The 14,396-nt window shown below is 41.3% G+C and overlaps 1 protein-coding gene across 1 annotated transcript; it reads left to right on the top strand.

The window, feature by feature from the left end:
- Window positions 1-2,307: 2,307 nt before the first annotated feature.
- Window positions 2,308-12,443, top strand: pora (P450 (cytochrome) oxidoreductase a). Its single transcript, XM_030792780.1, has 15 exons — window positions 2,308-2,483; window positions 5,070-5,118; window positions 5,224-5,352; window positions 5,509-5,658; window positions 6,531-6,655; window positions 6,826-6,915; window positions 7,274-7,372; window positions 7,677-7,793; window positions 7,940-8,058; window positions 8,269-8,450; window positions 8,769-8,918; window positions 9,108-9,375; window positions 9,849-9,994; window positions 10,244-10,329; window positions 12,299-12,443. Exons 1-15 carry the CDS (start codon window positions 2,308-2,310, stop codon window positions 12,441-12,443), a joined length of 2,031 nt encoding a protein of 676 aa, XP_030648640.1.
- The last annotated feature ends 1,953 nt before the right edge of the window (window positions 12,444-14,396 follow it).

Below are 14,396 nucleotides of genomic sequence, written 5' to 3'. Positions count from 1 at the left end.
TAAAGTCGATAATTATTATATTTCTTCATTTTTGATAGAGTAATACTTGTCCCGTCATGGCGTAACATGCATCAGTTCAGTTTACGTCTACTTTACCTTAACAGAGCTTTTAACGATACACGTTACAGAGCAGCGTTTCAGCACAGGATGCTGGAAGTGGCATGGAAAGCATCGGGTTTTGAAAGTGTGAAGCAGGAATGGTCTTATTTTAGAGAGGAAGAAGACAGGATTGTCTGGGAGGTGTAAAATCACCTTAAAACATTCACTGTTTAAAATTGCAAAGTTAGTGAAAAAGACGGTTTATCAGGGATATACGAGCCAGAATCAACTGAAGAGAAATATAAGCCGCTCGTCATCTGTACAGGAGGGAGCCCTTTACGCAGGCAGGCTGGTGCGCTGAGTCAGTGTGTCGGTATGAAACAGGACGACCTGATCTCGCAGACCACCTGACCTTGTATGTCTGTAACCGAGGCCAAGGGGCCCACTACTTTGTATAAAGCGACAGACTGAGTATTAGCATATATGTGGAAAATTTCTAAGGACTTTCTATGCTGATGTTTAGATGCACCAATGTTTTAATCAGCCAGTCAGGCAGGAGGATTACTTATAGAAGCTGGGACTGACAACACTGGGAGAGATGATAAGTTAATGATTGTATTGAGGGTGCTGGATCAGATGTATCAGGCTCTCCAGTACTCCAGCCCAACAAGAGATTAGGGGAAAGAAAAGACGAAGAGGGTATTTGTACGTGTGGAAGGACAGTGGACGCGTGGGTCGCACGGTCGGCTAAATGTAACTGTGAAACTTGGGCAGACCTGGCCATGGGAGCGTGACTAAAAAAGAGACATGCAGTGAATGTGACTGATCACATGCAATGGAAAGACAATGGCACTGACAGTCACCAGAACTCTTTACCTTCAATAAATCATCTCTCTTTTTTTTTCTTCTTCTTCTTCTTTTTTACAGCATCTCCTTCCTTAGTGAAAGGTTTAATCATGTCGCTTTAGTAGATCTGGGTATATGTACTTCAGTGTAAGGTTCAAAAGTACAGTTATCTTATTTTACAGTGGCTTACCAGCGAAGGAATAAAGTGCTTTCACTATTCCTTTGCTCAAGCATTCAATGAAAAGACATTCTTTGTCTCCAGTTGGAGGAATGGATTCAGATCATTCACTGTCGATTTTTTGCTGACTCAGGTCTGTTAGGACTGAAGTTGAAGATGCACTCTTGATTTCATCTCTGACCTTTCCAGTTTTCCCATTGTGAACGCTTATCAGGTCATTGTTGCTGAAACCAGTTAGAACTTTGGGGTAGAACTGGAGAGGGCTGGGGAGTAAACCGGTGGGTGATGCCTGGTTAGTTGTGAGATCGTACTTAAAAGGAATTTGGAGATATTCCACATGTTTTCTATCAGACTGGAGAGATGTGATGAGTTGGCCTGTAGTTATAAAGCTCTCTATCCAAGCACACTGACATAGCTCTAATTTTATTCATCAACATCTCTGCTCTAGTCCTTAACAAATCCTATGGTTGTGTGCACCAGGGTTCAACCTCTACCTGTTTTCTTCCAAAGTGGTCCAACCCTAAATGAGGCATCAGGCACTTAATTTTATGAATAGTTCCCTTTTAAGATGAATACTTGAAAGTGCAAACATGGTTTCATCAAAACAATTACCATAAGTTTCCCATTTTTATTGTGAAATATGTGAATGAGCGTGATATTAGTTCAAAACAGTGTTTGTCATGTTGTTGTAATATCCTGCCGTTCCCAGAAGAGGGAGCCATTGTTATAACCACACAGTCTTCAATAATCCAGTTATTGTGTTTGGTTGTGTTTTGTTGCAAAACTGGTTGAACTGTTTCTTGAAATAGCTAACAACCTGTCATTAAAGGTTCACATGGGACGTAACTGTTTTTGTTGGACTTTGTTTACATTTGTAGTGAATGTTACGCAAGTTTGATTTCACCAATAAAATTCCGTCTGTAGAATGCTGCAAATAGAGGCCCACAAAAGCAGGCAACATTTTTCCCTCAAACAAAGAGGTGAAATTAAAAATAATAGAAAAAAAAACATTGCAGTCACATGGAACATGACTCATGGTGATCAAATTCAGGCATTGGAGATTTTGGACGAACATGAACTTCTGCATAATCCCTGCAAGCTGAAGAGAAAGTGATATTTTAGTGTCATGTTTAATGCGGTATTTTCATAATGTCCCATTGAAACTACATCTAGTCATATGAAAAAGAAATCTTGACGCGACTGACTGTTCCAGGTACAGCGGCTTTTTGGCGAATCTTGTGAAAATGGAGGAGCCGGACGTCCAGAACCCGTCTGCTGATGAAGACACAGAGCAGGAGCCTCTGGTCAACAGCCTGGACATTTTCCTCCTCTCACTCATCGCCGGACTCTTGATCTACTGGTTTTTCTCACGCAGAAAACCACAAGACATTCCAGACTTCAAGAGACTCACGCCCACGGTGTAAGTCCCCTTTTTTGTCCACTTGCTCTTACCTTATTTTGGTGCTCCTGTCAAAGGAAACTGAACAAAAGCTCATTGTTCCTGACAAACTAAGAGATATCATTCCTGTTTTTAAATAGAGTGACTGTCTATGCTGAGTGGAGTTAAAAGAAGAAGAAGAAAAAAAAAAAGATGTCCTGATATCTTAAAACACTTGTCACACTGCCATATTTCACTTCATTCCAAAAAAAAAAAATGTCTGGCGTGGGCGAGTGTGTCAGTCCGTCAAGTTCACGTCATAAAATTGAGATGATACTGCATTCTCGCATTGTGTTTGGTGCAGGTTGTGTTTCAGTATCACTGCAGGCAGCAGGGACTTGATTTGATCAGGTGATAAACACTGATAAACACAAAAAGAGGGCTGGCCTGGGGTCCACACTGTTGGGAATTCTGGATGTTTGTGCTTGAACCACACAAAGTATCTAACTGATCTATGTTTGGATTACAGGCTGTGCAGTAATTATGAGAGTGTGTCTCAAGGCACTCATGTTGAAGAGTCCTGTTTTCTCGGCTGAGAGAGCTCATCTGGTCTGTGTTTGGTTGGGTTTTGTGTGAAACTGGTTGTGTTTTTTTTTTAAGGGCAGGAGATGTAACTGTTCTCGATAGATTTTGTCATTTCTTGAATTTTACATGATCCTTCTGATTGAACAGATAAAAGGTCAACTGAACAATACTAACCAGAGGACTTCAGGAACTTCTTATCATATCGACAAAAGATACAATAAAATCTGTTCCTTCAAATACAAGTGAAGGGTTTTCTTTTCTTCCTCCAGCAAGAAAAAACACACACTTAGAGGGAAATGACCCACTTTTTAAGAAAGCTGCATTCCAGGAAATAAGTGCAAGAAAGGATAACAGGTTCAGATTAAACCATGATGATGACTTCCTTAGGCCACCTTAAATCCCCCAGGGTTAGTTTTCTGCTCAGTTAATGTTGACTAGGCAATGTTTTTCCATAGTAGAACAAAGCTGGACAATTGTATTCTGTATTTTAAGAATCTGTAAGCTACTTTCAGAAACTAACTAAAACAGTTTTCACAGTCTGTTGGTTTGACTAGTTTTAGTAAGTGGTCCCTTAGCGTCTCTCTTTAAAAGGCAGAAAGAAGTATTTACCAAAGTAACTGGACTGGATTTAAGAATGTGCCTGTGCATTGTGTATTGTGTTCTTCACTGAGTACAGAGCAGGAAGCATTTAACATGTGCTATTGTTTGTTTACCCTGGCATCAGTGTATATGTGTGTGTGTGTGTGTGAGTAAGAGAGAGAGAGAGAATGGGTGGAGGGATCCTCCCGCTCTGCTGCCGAGATGCATGGGAAATGTCCTGTGTGTCTTGGTGCTCTCCCAGCGTCGGCTCTGCTGGTGTCAGATGGAGAGAGAGAGGGGGAGAGCTTTTGTGTGGGAAACACAGAGCCCATGGTTTCCTGCACGTTCTCAGTCCTGTGCTGCAGTAATCGTAGGGGTGAAAGAAAGAGAGAGAGAGAGGGAGAGAGAGTCGGTCGCTCTCAAAGGGGCACCATACGATGGGGAGAGAGGGCCGACGCGGATTTGTCCTTTGATGCCTTTGCAGTTTTGATTTTTTTATAACCTGGACTTGCAATCAGACCAGTGTTCCTGGAGGGGACTTTTTTTTTTTTTTTAAATCATGGGATGTGTATTTTCTTTACCCAAGGAAAGGCTGGCGGCTGCAGAGAGGTCAGTTTGGGACAGAGTGGTTAGTTTCATTTCAGTTTTCAGTAGTTGTACTTTTGTGTATCTTTTTGTGCGATTTCTGTCACTGCTGGGCCATCATTTTTCTCCTAGCAGTAGTGTAAACAAGTGAATAACATGTGGCTATGTAGTGTTTTAAAATACAAGACTGTAATGCAGAGAATGCTCTAATGTTGTGAATATGTGAAGGGGGAAATGGCATAAGGATTACTCTTAGATCTGTAAAAGGAAAGTCTTATGAAGTATGTGGTAAAATAATACTCATTAATTCTCATTGTGTTTTCAACCTGTTATTTAGCCTGGTAATGGTCATACTAACATTTTACAAACACAAACAAACACACACACACACATATAATAGTTACATTCCATTGTTATTACAATGGATTATAGCAATGCGTAGTGATGTAGCAGTTACGTAAAATGTTTATTGCATTTCAACTGTGTGTGTGTGTGTGTGTGTGTGTGTAACTTGTTGCAGTTATATTATGTTAATTACACTTTTTGAGTTTGCGTGTATATTGGTGTGTGTGTGTGTGTGTGTGTGTGTGTGTGTGTGTATTGGTGTGAGTACACACGTGCACATTCATACATGGAGCTTCAGCATCAATAGTAAGGTTTACAGAGGATACTTTGTTCAGCTTTGCTTTCCTTTACTTAAATAATTAAGCATTGCAGATCTCCGTTGCCCGTACATGGGTGTGGACCACAGGAAATTCTGAACTATTTGTCACTCTAGAAACAACAGAGAAAACAACATATTTCATTTCTCACTCATTCAGTGGTCTTGGCATGCTTTGCTGATTTGAACGCTGTACATTTCTTCCCCCTCCGTTTCAGAGTGACTCCCGCTAGAGAGACCAGCTTCATTGAAAAGATGAAAAAAACTGTGAGTGAACTTCTTAACAACTCCAGAGTAACAAGACCAGAGTAGACAATAGTCTAAACAACAGATTACCTGGCTAATGGAGACAACTTGTTGAACTCTCTCCAGAACAGAAACATCGTGGTGTTTTATGGGTCACAGACGGGGACGGCCGAGGAGTTCTCCAACCGGCTAGCCAAAGACGCCCAGCGCTACGGAATGCGAGGGATGGCGGCCGACCCAGAGGAGTTTGACATGGTACGTGACCTCACACCGTGAACGCGCATAAATAGATCGGTGTCAAGCTCTCATCTGGCAGTTCTATTCATTTTTTTCCTTTGTTCTGATGTTTTAGGAACAGGCTGTTTTGTTTGTAACCCCTCTCTCTCTCTCTCTCTCTCCATATATCCTCAGTCTGAACTTCCACGTTTGACCGAGATTGACAACTCCCTGGCCATCTTCTGCATGGCCACCTACGGCGAGGGAGACCCCACCGATAACGCCCAGGACTTTTTCGACTGGTTACAGGAGACGGACGACAGTCTAGAGGGAATCGGTTTTGCGGTGAGTGCCAAAGCCAATGAGAAATTGCTCAGATACAGTGAGAGTACAGTGCAGAAACTCCTCTGCTCCTGTTAGCGAGCAGCGTTGTTTCCTCCAGACTGTGAGCCAGTCTAGCTTTTAAGCCAATCAAAGTGAGTGGGGGCCGGAGTCTGTCTCCTGTGAATCTGGAATGCTCACCACTTCCCTTCAAGCTCACTCACCAAGTGGAAACATCTGGTCTAGCTACAGAAAAAGCTGAAGCGGCAGTCCTGTCGAACCCCTGGGCTCTTGGATGAGCGATGTAGAGCTGGCTTGTGGAAGGGGACCGCAAAGACTCTGTGTGTTTGGAGACGATGCTTTGTCCAGACTCCGTTTGAGGTTCCAGATCGCCTGGAGATTTAGAGAGGCTGAATGGTTCTTATCTGGTTGCCTCAGCTCACTGAGTGATTGCAAATGTTTTTTTTTTTTAGGGGAGGTATCAGTCTAACAAATCTGTAATGTTACATAGCCATGCATTAGATGGGGAAAGGCTCAGTGTTTGGCAATATATTACATAAATTTCATAAAAATTTATTACATTTGACTCATTTGTGGAGTGTCACCAGAATACTTCGGTTGACATTCAAATTTTTAAATCCAGCATAATTTTAAGTAAAAAGTTTATTTTCTACAGTATAAGCTGGGTATTGCAAAAAGTGTATTGAAGATACATAAACCTATAGTGTTTTAGCAGCTGTAGAGAACTCATTCCCCTTTCATCTGCACTGTAGTCAGTGTATGTGTGGTGAATTTGTTTCTATTTTATTTTTCTACGAATTTAAATAATGTTATGTGGAGATGATCATCACTGTGTAGTCCTTTGGGAGAGACTGATTCATTTCTGTTGTCTGTAGGTGTTTGGTTTGGGAAATAAAACCTACGAACATTTTAATGCCATGGGAAAATATGTGGATAAACGCCTGGCGGAGCTTGGAGCCAAGAGGATCTTTGACCTGGGCTTAGGAGATGATGATGCCAAGTGAGTGTGCAGTTCTGCTAAATTAAAGGAAATAGGTTAAATGGATACTTTAGCGTGAACCTGTCAATCAAAAGCTAAATCTGTGGCTCACTGAAGGGTGACTGGCTTGTCATGTTCCACTTGATTTTTTTTTTCCCCCCTCCCAAAATCTCACACTTTGTCTCTGGTAGCCTTGAAGAGGACTTTATCTCTTGGAAAGAGCAGTTCTGGCCAGCCGTGTGTGAGTTCTTTGGAGTCGAGGCCACAGGAGAGGAATGCAGGTAAATCCCTAACTTTTATTCCCTTAGGGACCCCATGTTTCTGATTGGCCATCAATGTCAGTTGATGTCAGTGAATCCATACATACATAGAGCATACAGAAGCACTTTGTAGTGCTGTTCAGAGGAAACAAATGGTTTGAGCTGCATTCAGCTTCACTCTTCCATGCATTTCAGTGGTGATTCATAGCACATTTAAAGTCTAATTTCCATTTTAGAGGGACTAAATGCATTAGATGTTTGCCTGAATGATAACAGTGGTTACTCGGTGCTTTAATAAGGCTATTTTGAGACGTCACGGCTCTGAGGACTGTTAAAAATGCAGGATGGGATTAGTCACCAAAGGTTTTTGTCGTCGCAGTATCCGGCAGTTTGAACTGGTGGTTCACAATGACATCAATATGAACCAAGTGTACACGGGAGAGCTGGGCCGACTCAAGAGCTTTGAGAACCAGAGACCGTGAGTCCTCTTCTACATAATCAGCCATTCAGCTGATGCCCCAGCCACTCTAAAACTCAGACTGAACATCAACATTAAAAGACGTCTGACTGAACCATTTACTTAAGGTTCAGTTATCTGTAGGAGCTCTTGTTGTGTAGTTACTGTGATTCCTAATTTTTCAATATTTGTTTTTATTTATTATTTTTGGCGGTGCTTATATGTTTGACACGTGTTTAAACTTCATGTCAAAATGAGAAAATATGTGAAGCACATTTGTATTGTGTGTGTGTGTGTGTGTGTTTTAAACCTGTTGCTGATATAGGCCTTTTGATGCTAAGAATCCTTACCTGGCTCCAGTAACCGTTAACCGTAAACTGAACAAAGGGGGGGATCGTCACCTGATGCACCTAGAGCTGGACATCTCAGGATCAAAAATCAGGTATTTCTGACGATGATGTTTAAGGTTTTTCAAAATCTACTGATGGCTTTCCTTATTAAAATCTTTTTTTTTTTATTCATACATATTAGCATATATATTTTATATATATATAAAAAACTGTCACTAAGACACTCTTCTGTCTGTAGATATGACTCAGGGGACCATGTGGCAGTTTATCCCACAAACGACATGACTCTGGTGAAGAGACTTGGAGAAGTCCTGCATGTGGACCTGGACACTGTCATGTCACTCAACAATCTGGACGGTAACGTCTAATGTGACCTAATGCAAATCTGTTATCACAAATACGCGTACAGAATTACAATGAGAGGGAGGCAGCTGCCTTTTATTGTGATTTAGAGAAGGTTGTGTCGGTGGACTGTTGGTGTAGTTTGATTGTAGACATAAGCCTGTGGTCTGATGATGGTCAGGTTTGACCTGCATTTCTGTATCATTTTTGATGTTAATGCCTTAGAGGAGTCCAGTAAGAAGCACCCTTTCCCTTGCCCTACCACCTACCGGACGGCTCTGACGCACTACCTGGACGTCACCAACCCTCCGCGGACCAACGTGCTGTACGAACTTTCCCAGTACGCCGCCGACCCCACAGAGCAAGAGAACCTCCGCAAGATGGCCTCCGCCTCTCCTGAGGGCAAGGTGGGTGTGGCTGCGCGTGACATCCCGCCCATCAGAACATTTATGATGTACTTCAAATTGTACCATTGCATGCAGCATGGATTCTCAGTGACTTCATGAAAGATAAATGCAGGCTTATACAAAGTGCATTAGCCACAAGATGATTTATGTGAAGTGGGTGATGCTCGGACTTGTTCAGTCTTACGTAGGTCGTTGAGTCCGATATCAGCAAACTCTACGACAGGGTGCAATTTCAGCCCTAGTTCGCCAAAGTCCTGTTTGTGTCCCTGTCAAATTTTTTATCAGTTCAGTCTAATACATATAGTGCTTAATTGTCAGGCCCTGTACCAGAGCTGGGTGGTGGACTCTCAGAGGAACATCCTCGCCATTTTAGAAGACCTCCCTTCCCTTCGCCCTCCTATCGATCATCTGTGTGAGCTGCTACCTCGTCTTCAGGCCCGCTACTACTCCATCGCCTCCTCCGCTAAGGTCTGTCTGCCTCTTTACTCCCTCCTCTTTCTGAAATGCAAAACGGGTAACTAATGCCGAAAACCAATGCTAGTGCTATTACGATGGTTGACGTAAACACAAGTGGCTCAAGTCTACAAATACGCGATTATAGCTACGGTCTACAGTTTTGATTATCCGACAGACAAACAGCACTTCTTCCCTGAACAGGTTCATCCCAGTTCCGTCCACATCTGCGCCGTGGTTGTGGAGTACACAACGCCAACTGGCAGGGTCAACAAAGGGGTGGCCACTAACTGGCTGAAGAACAAAACTGTGAATGACAATGGTCACAAGTCCACTGTCCCCATGTATGTCAGGAAGTCCCAGTTCCGACTGCCTTTCAAAGCCAGCAACCCCGTTGTGATGATTGGACCAGGCACAGGCATTGCCCCCTTTGTCGGCTTCATTCAGGAACGAGCCTGGCTCAAGCAACAAGGTATCTGCATCCACGGAGTGAAATCAGCAGTGTTGAGCTGGATCCAGTGTAACAGGAGTTAATTTAACACTTCAAGAGTATAAATGGACCCAATTAAACTCTATAGGACTACTACTCTATGTGCTACTGTGCACAGCAAGAGTCTCACTAAAGTCTCCAATGATGCAGACCAGCCAATCAATATTATAAATACACTTTGTTCATAGTAAGTGTAACTGGGACTAGATCTACCTCTTAAGCACATATGTCTCATAAATCCTAATGTTTTGTCATTTTCTGAAATTCTAATATGGAATAGTTATACCTATTTAAAAATTAAGACCCTTCCTCAACCCTGGTCATGAGGTGTTACACTATGTCGTAATACCTCGTGACAAGTCGTAATGCTTTAAGACCTAGTTGTCATTTGTGAGAGCTCTTCTGCCATTCATGTTATTGAGTTTGAGACTAACAGTCTTCTCCACCTGTTTCAGGGAAGGACGTGGGTGAGACGGTGCTCTACTACGGATGCCGACACAAAAGCGAAGACTATCTTTACCAAGAGGAACTGGAGGAGTTTGAGAGGGCCGGAGTACTGACGCAGTTAAACGTGGCGTTTTCTAGAGATCAGGAGCACAAGGTGACATCACATCGCTTCAGGATCAGTGACACGACCAAAGAAATCTGAGATATTATCAGAACATTGACTCCTTTTTATGGGAGGTTTATTTTTAATTGTGGGATTCAGTGAAGTGATAAAAGTTGCTGTAAATATAACTCATCTTATCAAAACCTGATTGTTCTGAATATTTTTGATCATGTAGAATATTTATGGATCTGTATAAGGTGAATGAAACACTTTGTTGCTTTCTGGTCAATTTCCATTCAGGTATACGTCCAGCACCTGCTCAAAAAGAACAAGGAGCACTTATGGAATCTGATCCACTCTAAAAATGCACACATCTACATTTGTGGGTAAGATTCTGTGTTTCTTTTCGTGTAGCACAGTTCATTGGCAAAATGTGGATGTTTCGAAAATCAGAGCTCTACTTGTGCGTTGAGGTGAATGAATGTTGTTGCCATCCCAAGTTCTTAGAATGTGCAGAATTACGAGTGAGCCCCTTTAGAATGTACAGATGGTTTAGAACACCTAATACTACTTCTTCTTATCTTTACTAATCTGCTCTCACTTCCAATAAAACCATGGAATACATACTCAGATGTATGTACTACAATTCACCACAACTGTTTATTAGAGGAAAGAAAAAAAAATAAAGAAAACAGATCAATGTGGCTGCCCCAAGAAATAAACAGATAGACAACTTTGGATTATAATAATCTGCCAAATGAATAAATAAATAAATGTAATACATACACAGACAGACAGGTAAACGACTGAAGAGATAAATAAATAAACAGAGATGTAATTCAATACAAAAACCATCGTGCACGCTGAGATTCACACTTAAGTGGATGGGGGGACACACACAAGCAAACAGAGCAAACAAGAGAAACTCACAAGAGCCGACCTGGTGGCTTGTGGAGTCCGACAGGCTTGGAAGCTGACAGGCGGGTCGGGAAGGTTCTAGACGCAAGGAAAAATCTCCCTTCTCCCAGGGAGCCAGGGGAACTCGCAGGGTTGTCCAGTCACTTGGAGCGCTAACTTATCGGTCCTGTGCCGTCCCACATTTCCAGAGGAGCTCTCGGGTTTTAATCCAGGTCACCTGGAGTTATTTTGTCTCTTCATGCTCATCGTACTGAGTCCGGCCGACAGCGTCTCTCCAGAGGCGCTAGTCGACTGTTAGCCTTTACGCTAAAAGTCATTCAGCTAAACCTGATACACTAAAAAACGCCTGTTACGTTTCGTCCACACATTACCACACGTATATTACCACACGACAGGTACTTTCTGGCGAGTGCATATTTCAAAACTCACTTCTTAAACATTTTCATTTTTCTTGAAACGAAGTTTTATGGTCCTCGTACTTCCAACTCCCGCTCTCCGACACGTTCGGCTCTTCAACCAGTCGGGTCACAGGAACAGGTGACAATTCTCACTCCGCCAATTATGAACAGTTAATGTAAACAGGTGTCAGACTATGCTCCATAGACTAATTATACGTGTCGTAAAAACTATTCAGTTCTCATAATGTTACAAAAAAAAAAAAGTAGAAGAGGAAGAATCAAATGAACCAGAGCCAAATAAATAGTCAGCAGTGTTTAGCAGGTTTAAGTATTGGTGGAAAAGAAAGTACGTCATGGACCAACCTTTTATAATTCATTATTGAATTACACCCGCTCCTCATATCATTAGGAGAACCTGCTTTAGACCTGCACTCACTGGTTACTTTAAGAAGCATACCTTCCTTATAGGTTCATTATATAAGTGTACAATCACAGCCCATCTGTTGCACAGTGTGTCAGGCACCCTCTACTCTGTTCATCAGTGGTCAGGTTCTGAATGCAGGACCACGGTTGACTTGATGTTATTTGGGTAGCGGATCATTCTCCCACAGCAGTGATGCTGACATCGTGGTAACATGGTAGTGGTTGTCACACTGGCAGAGCAGTGTTGTTAAGGTTTTGAGGGCTGTCCGCCACCCGAAAATATCCAGCCACAGGCAGTCCTGTGGTCTGAAACTGACCACTGATGAAGGGCAAGAGGATGGCCAACAGAAAATGTGCATGGCTGCAGATGGGCCATAGTCTTGAACTGTACACCAACAAAGTGAACTTACAAGGTAGGTGTGTCTGATCAAATGGCCACAGAGTCTGTGTGTGTGTGTGTGTGTGTGTGCTGTTATTCTTTAACGGGACAATACTGATAGCTTAAATGCACTGTATAAGTAATAACAGCAATTACATTGGTCTTTGTTTTAGCAAGGAGTACAAAACCCTTTGATTTGAACAATCAAAACTTTATCAAATTCCTGTCTCTCCACAGAGACGCTCGTAACATGGCCCGGGATGTGCAGGCTGCCTTCCACGAGATAGCAGAGGAAGCAGGAGGTCTGACTCACAGTCAGGCCGTGGACTATTTTAAACGCCTCATGACCAAAGGTCGCTACTCACAAGACGTGTGGAGTTAAACCTATCAGCTTGGCTTTAGGCCTATATTTTCACCTTCATCAAGGCCCAGTGTGGAATCACACACTGACGAAAGATAGACATGCCATTATACACATATTTAAAATAAATGAATAAAGAAATAAAACCAAAAACCACAGTGGGTTTTGTGGTTTAAATAGATGGTGATGGTGATATTGGTGAGTTGAATATAGTGTAGCCTACTCCAAGTAAGCTGTGTATTAACGTTGTATTAGTTCATGTAGTTATTGGTCTCATGAATCTAGAGGGAGTTACTGCTTTTATGAAAGACTGTGAGGTGGCATGCTCTCATGAGGTCTATTCATTATTGTAAAAAAAAAAAAAGTGTGTAGTTTTATTTTGTTTGTTTTTTTTAAGGAGTGGTATTGATTCTCTTTTCTTTCAGGTGTGGCCTTTTTTTTTTTTTTTATCAGAATTCCTCAAATGCCTTTTCTCTATACAAAGTAGTATTTTTATTCAACTGCAAAAACATTTGGTGAGATTTCTTTTTCTGTGTGGATATCCCGTTGATATGCAATATGCAGTGCTGGCTAATGGAGGAATGTGTTTCTCCGTTACTCTCTGCAGGTGTTCTCTTTTTCACCCGCTATAAAGCTTTGTACAGTGTAATATGGTTGTGAACTGCAATTAACTCACTCTCTTCATTAATGTTCCACATCTCAGCTCGGCTGTACTTTGAACCGGGTCAGTTCCGTCAAATCAGCCAATCAACGTAAATGTCAGGGTCTCTCAGAGCTGTGATCACATCACCCTTTTAAATGTGTTATGTGAAGAACAAGGGGAAATGTGTCACTGCTGCATTTGGAACAGATTTTCATTTTCTACGCTATTAGCTTTTGAATATTTCTGTTTCACATTTCTTTTATAAATGTTTCGAGGTAGTCGTGGATTATGTCTTTCTCATCGACTGGTTTTCATATTTTTTTTATTTCTTAATCTATTCCCTGAAAATGGCAAAGGTCAGTTTAGCCACCCCCCCACCCCCCCCAGAGAAAAAAAGTGGAATTGCAGGCCACAGTCGACTTTCTTATGGTAACTTTCTTATGGTGTTTTCTCTCTTAGCAGTGTGAAATATGAATGATACTTTTTAAGCTTCAGAAAACCCTTTATCCTTACCTCAGAACATGTGCATGGCAAAACATTTTTGTTTTCACATGTTATGTACAGGGATTAGCTTGTCTGTGCAAACAAAATGTGTGTTACAATCATGCTGAAATCATTAAAAATGAAGAGTGAGCTCTGTATGTTTTGTGGACTTCTTAAAAAATATCTCTCTCTCTCTTTCTCTATCTATCTATCTATCTATCTATATATATATATATATATATATATATATATATATATATATATACACAAAATATAAAATGCTGTACAACTACGCAATATATAAAATATTTGTATCGTTCTTAGTGAAGTCCTAAGGTCTCTGCAGGACTTTAACTTTACAAGTCTCTTAAGGACCTATTTAAAGTTAGTTCAACGGACAATGGAATGCTCGACTTCAGACGCCGCAACTGTCTGTTCCCATGGTTACAATTGCTTATAGATACAATAGTGCTGTTAACCATTTACTTCACATTCATACAAATTGTGCACCGAGTGACGCACTAAAAACCATGACTGAGTTATACCATGCCACAAACAAGTCAAGGCATCAAACAAACCTACAGAACACTTTAGCGAAGACCAACAGATATTTTCTGTTTATTATAAGAAAAAAAACCCAGTAGAGCAATAGTGCTCAGATGCAAAGCAAACTTCATAAAGAAAAAATATTAAAATGAAACAGGCAAGAAATTTAAAAACTTGTTTTCATTTGTAATGTCCTGAACAGCACTTCACACGGAAAGTGTGAAATACGACGAAAATGAAATAGTTCTTAAACAATAATTAACTGAAACTGTTTAAAACTGCAAAACGGCAAATAACTTTCA

This window comes from Chanos chanos, chromosome 15 (genome assembly GCF_902362185.1).
Source record: "Chanos chanos chromosome 15, fChaCha1.1, whole genome shotgun sequence".
In the NCBI taxonomy this organism is placed as follows: Eukaryota; Metazoa; Chordata; class Actinopteri; order Gonorynchiformes; family Chanidae; genus Chanos; species Chanos chanos.
Note: the sequence above shows the minus strand (reverse complement) of the source record. Positions and strands in the feature narration are given on the sequence as shown.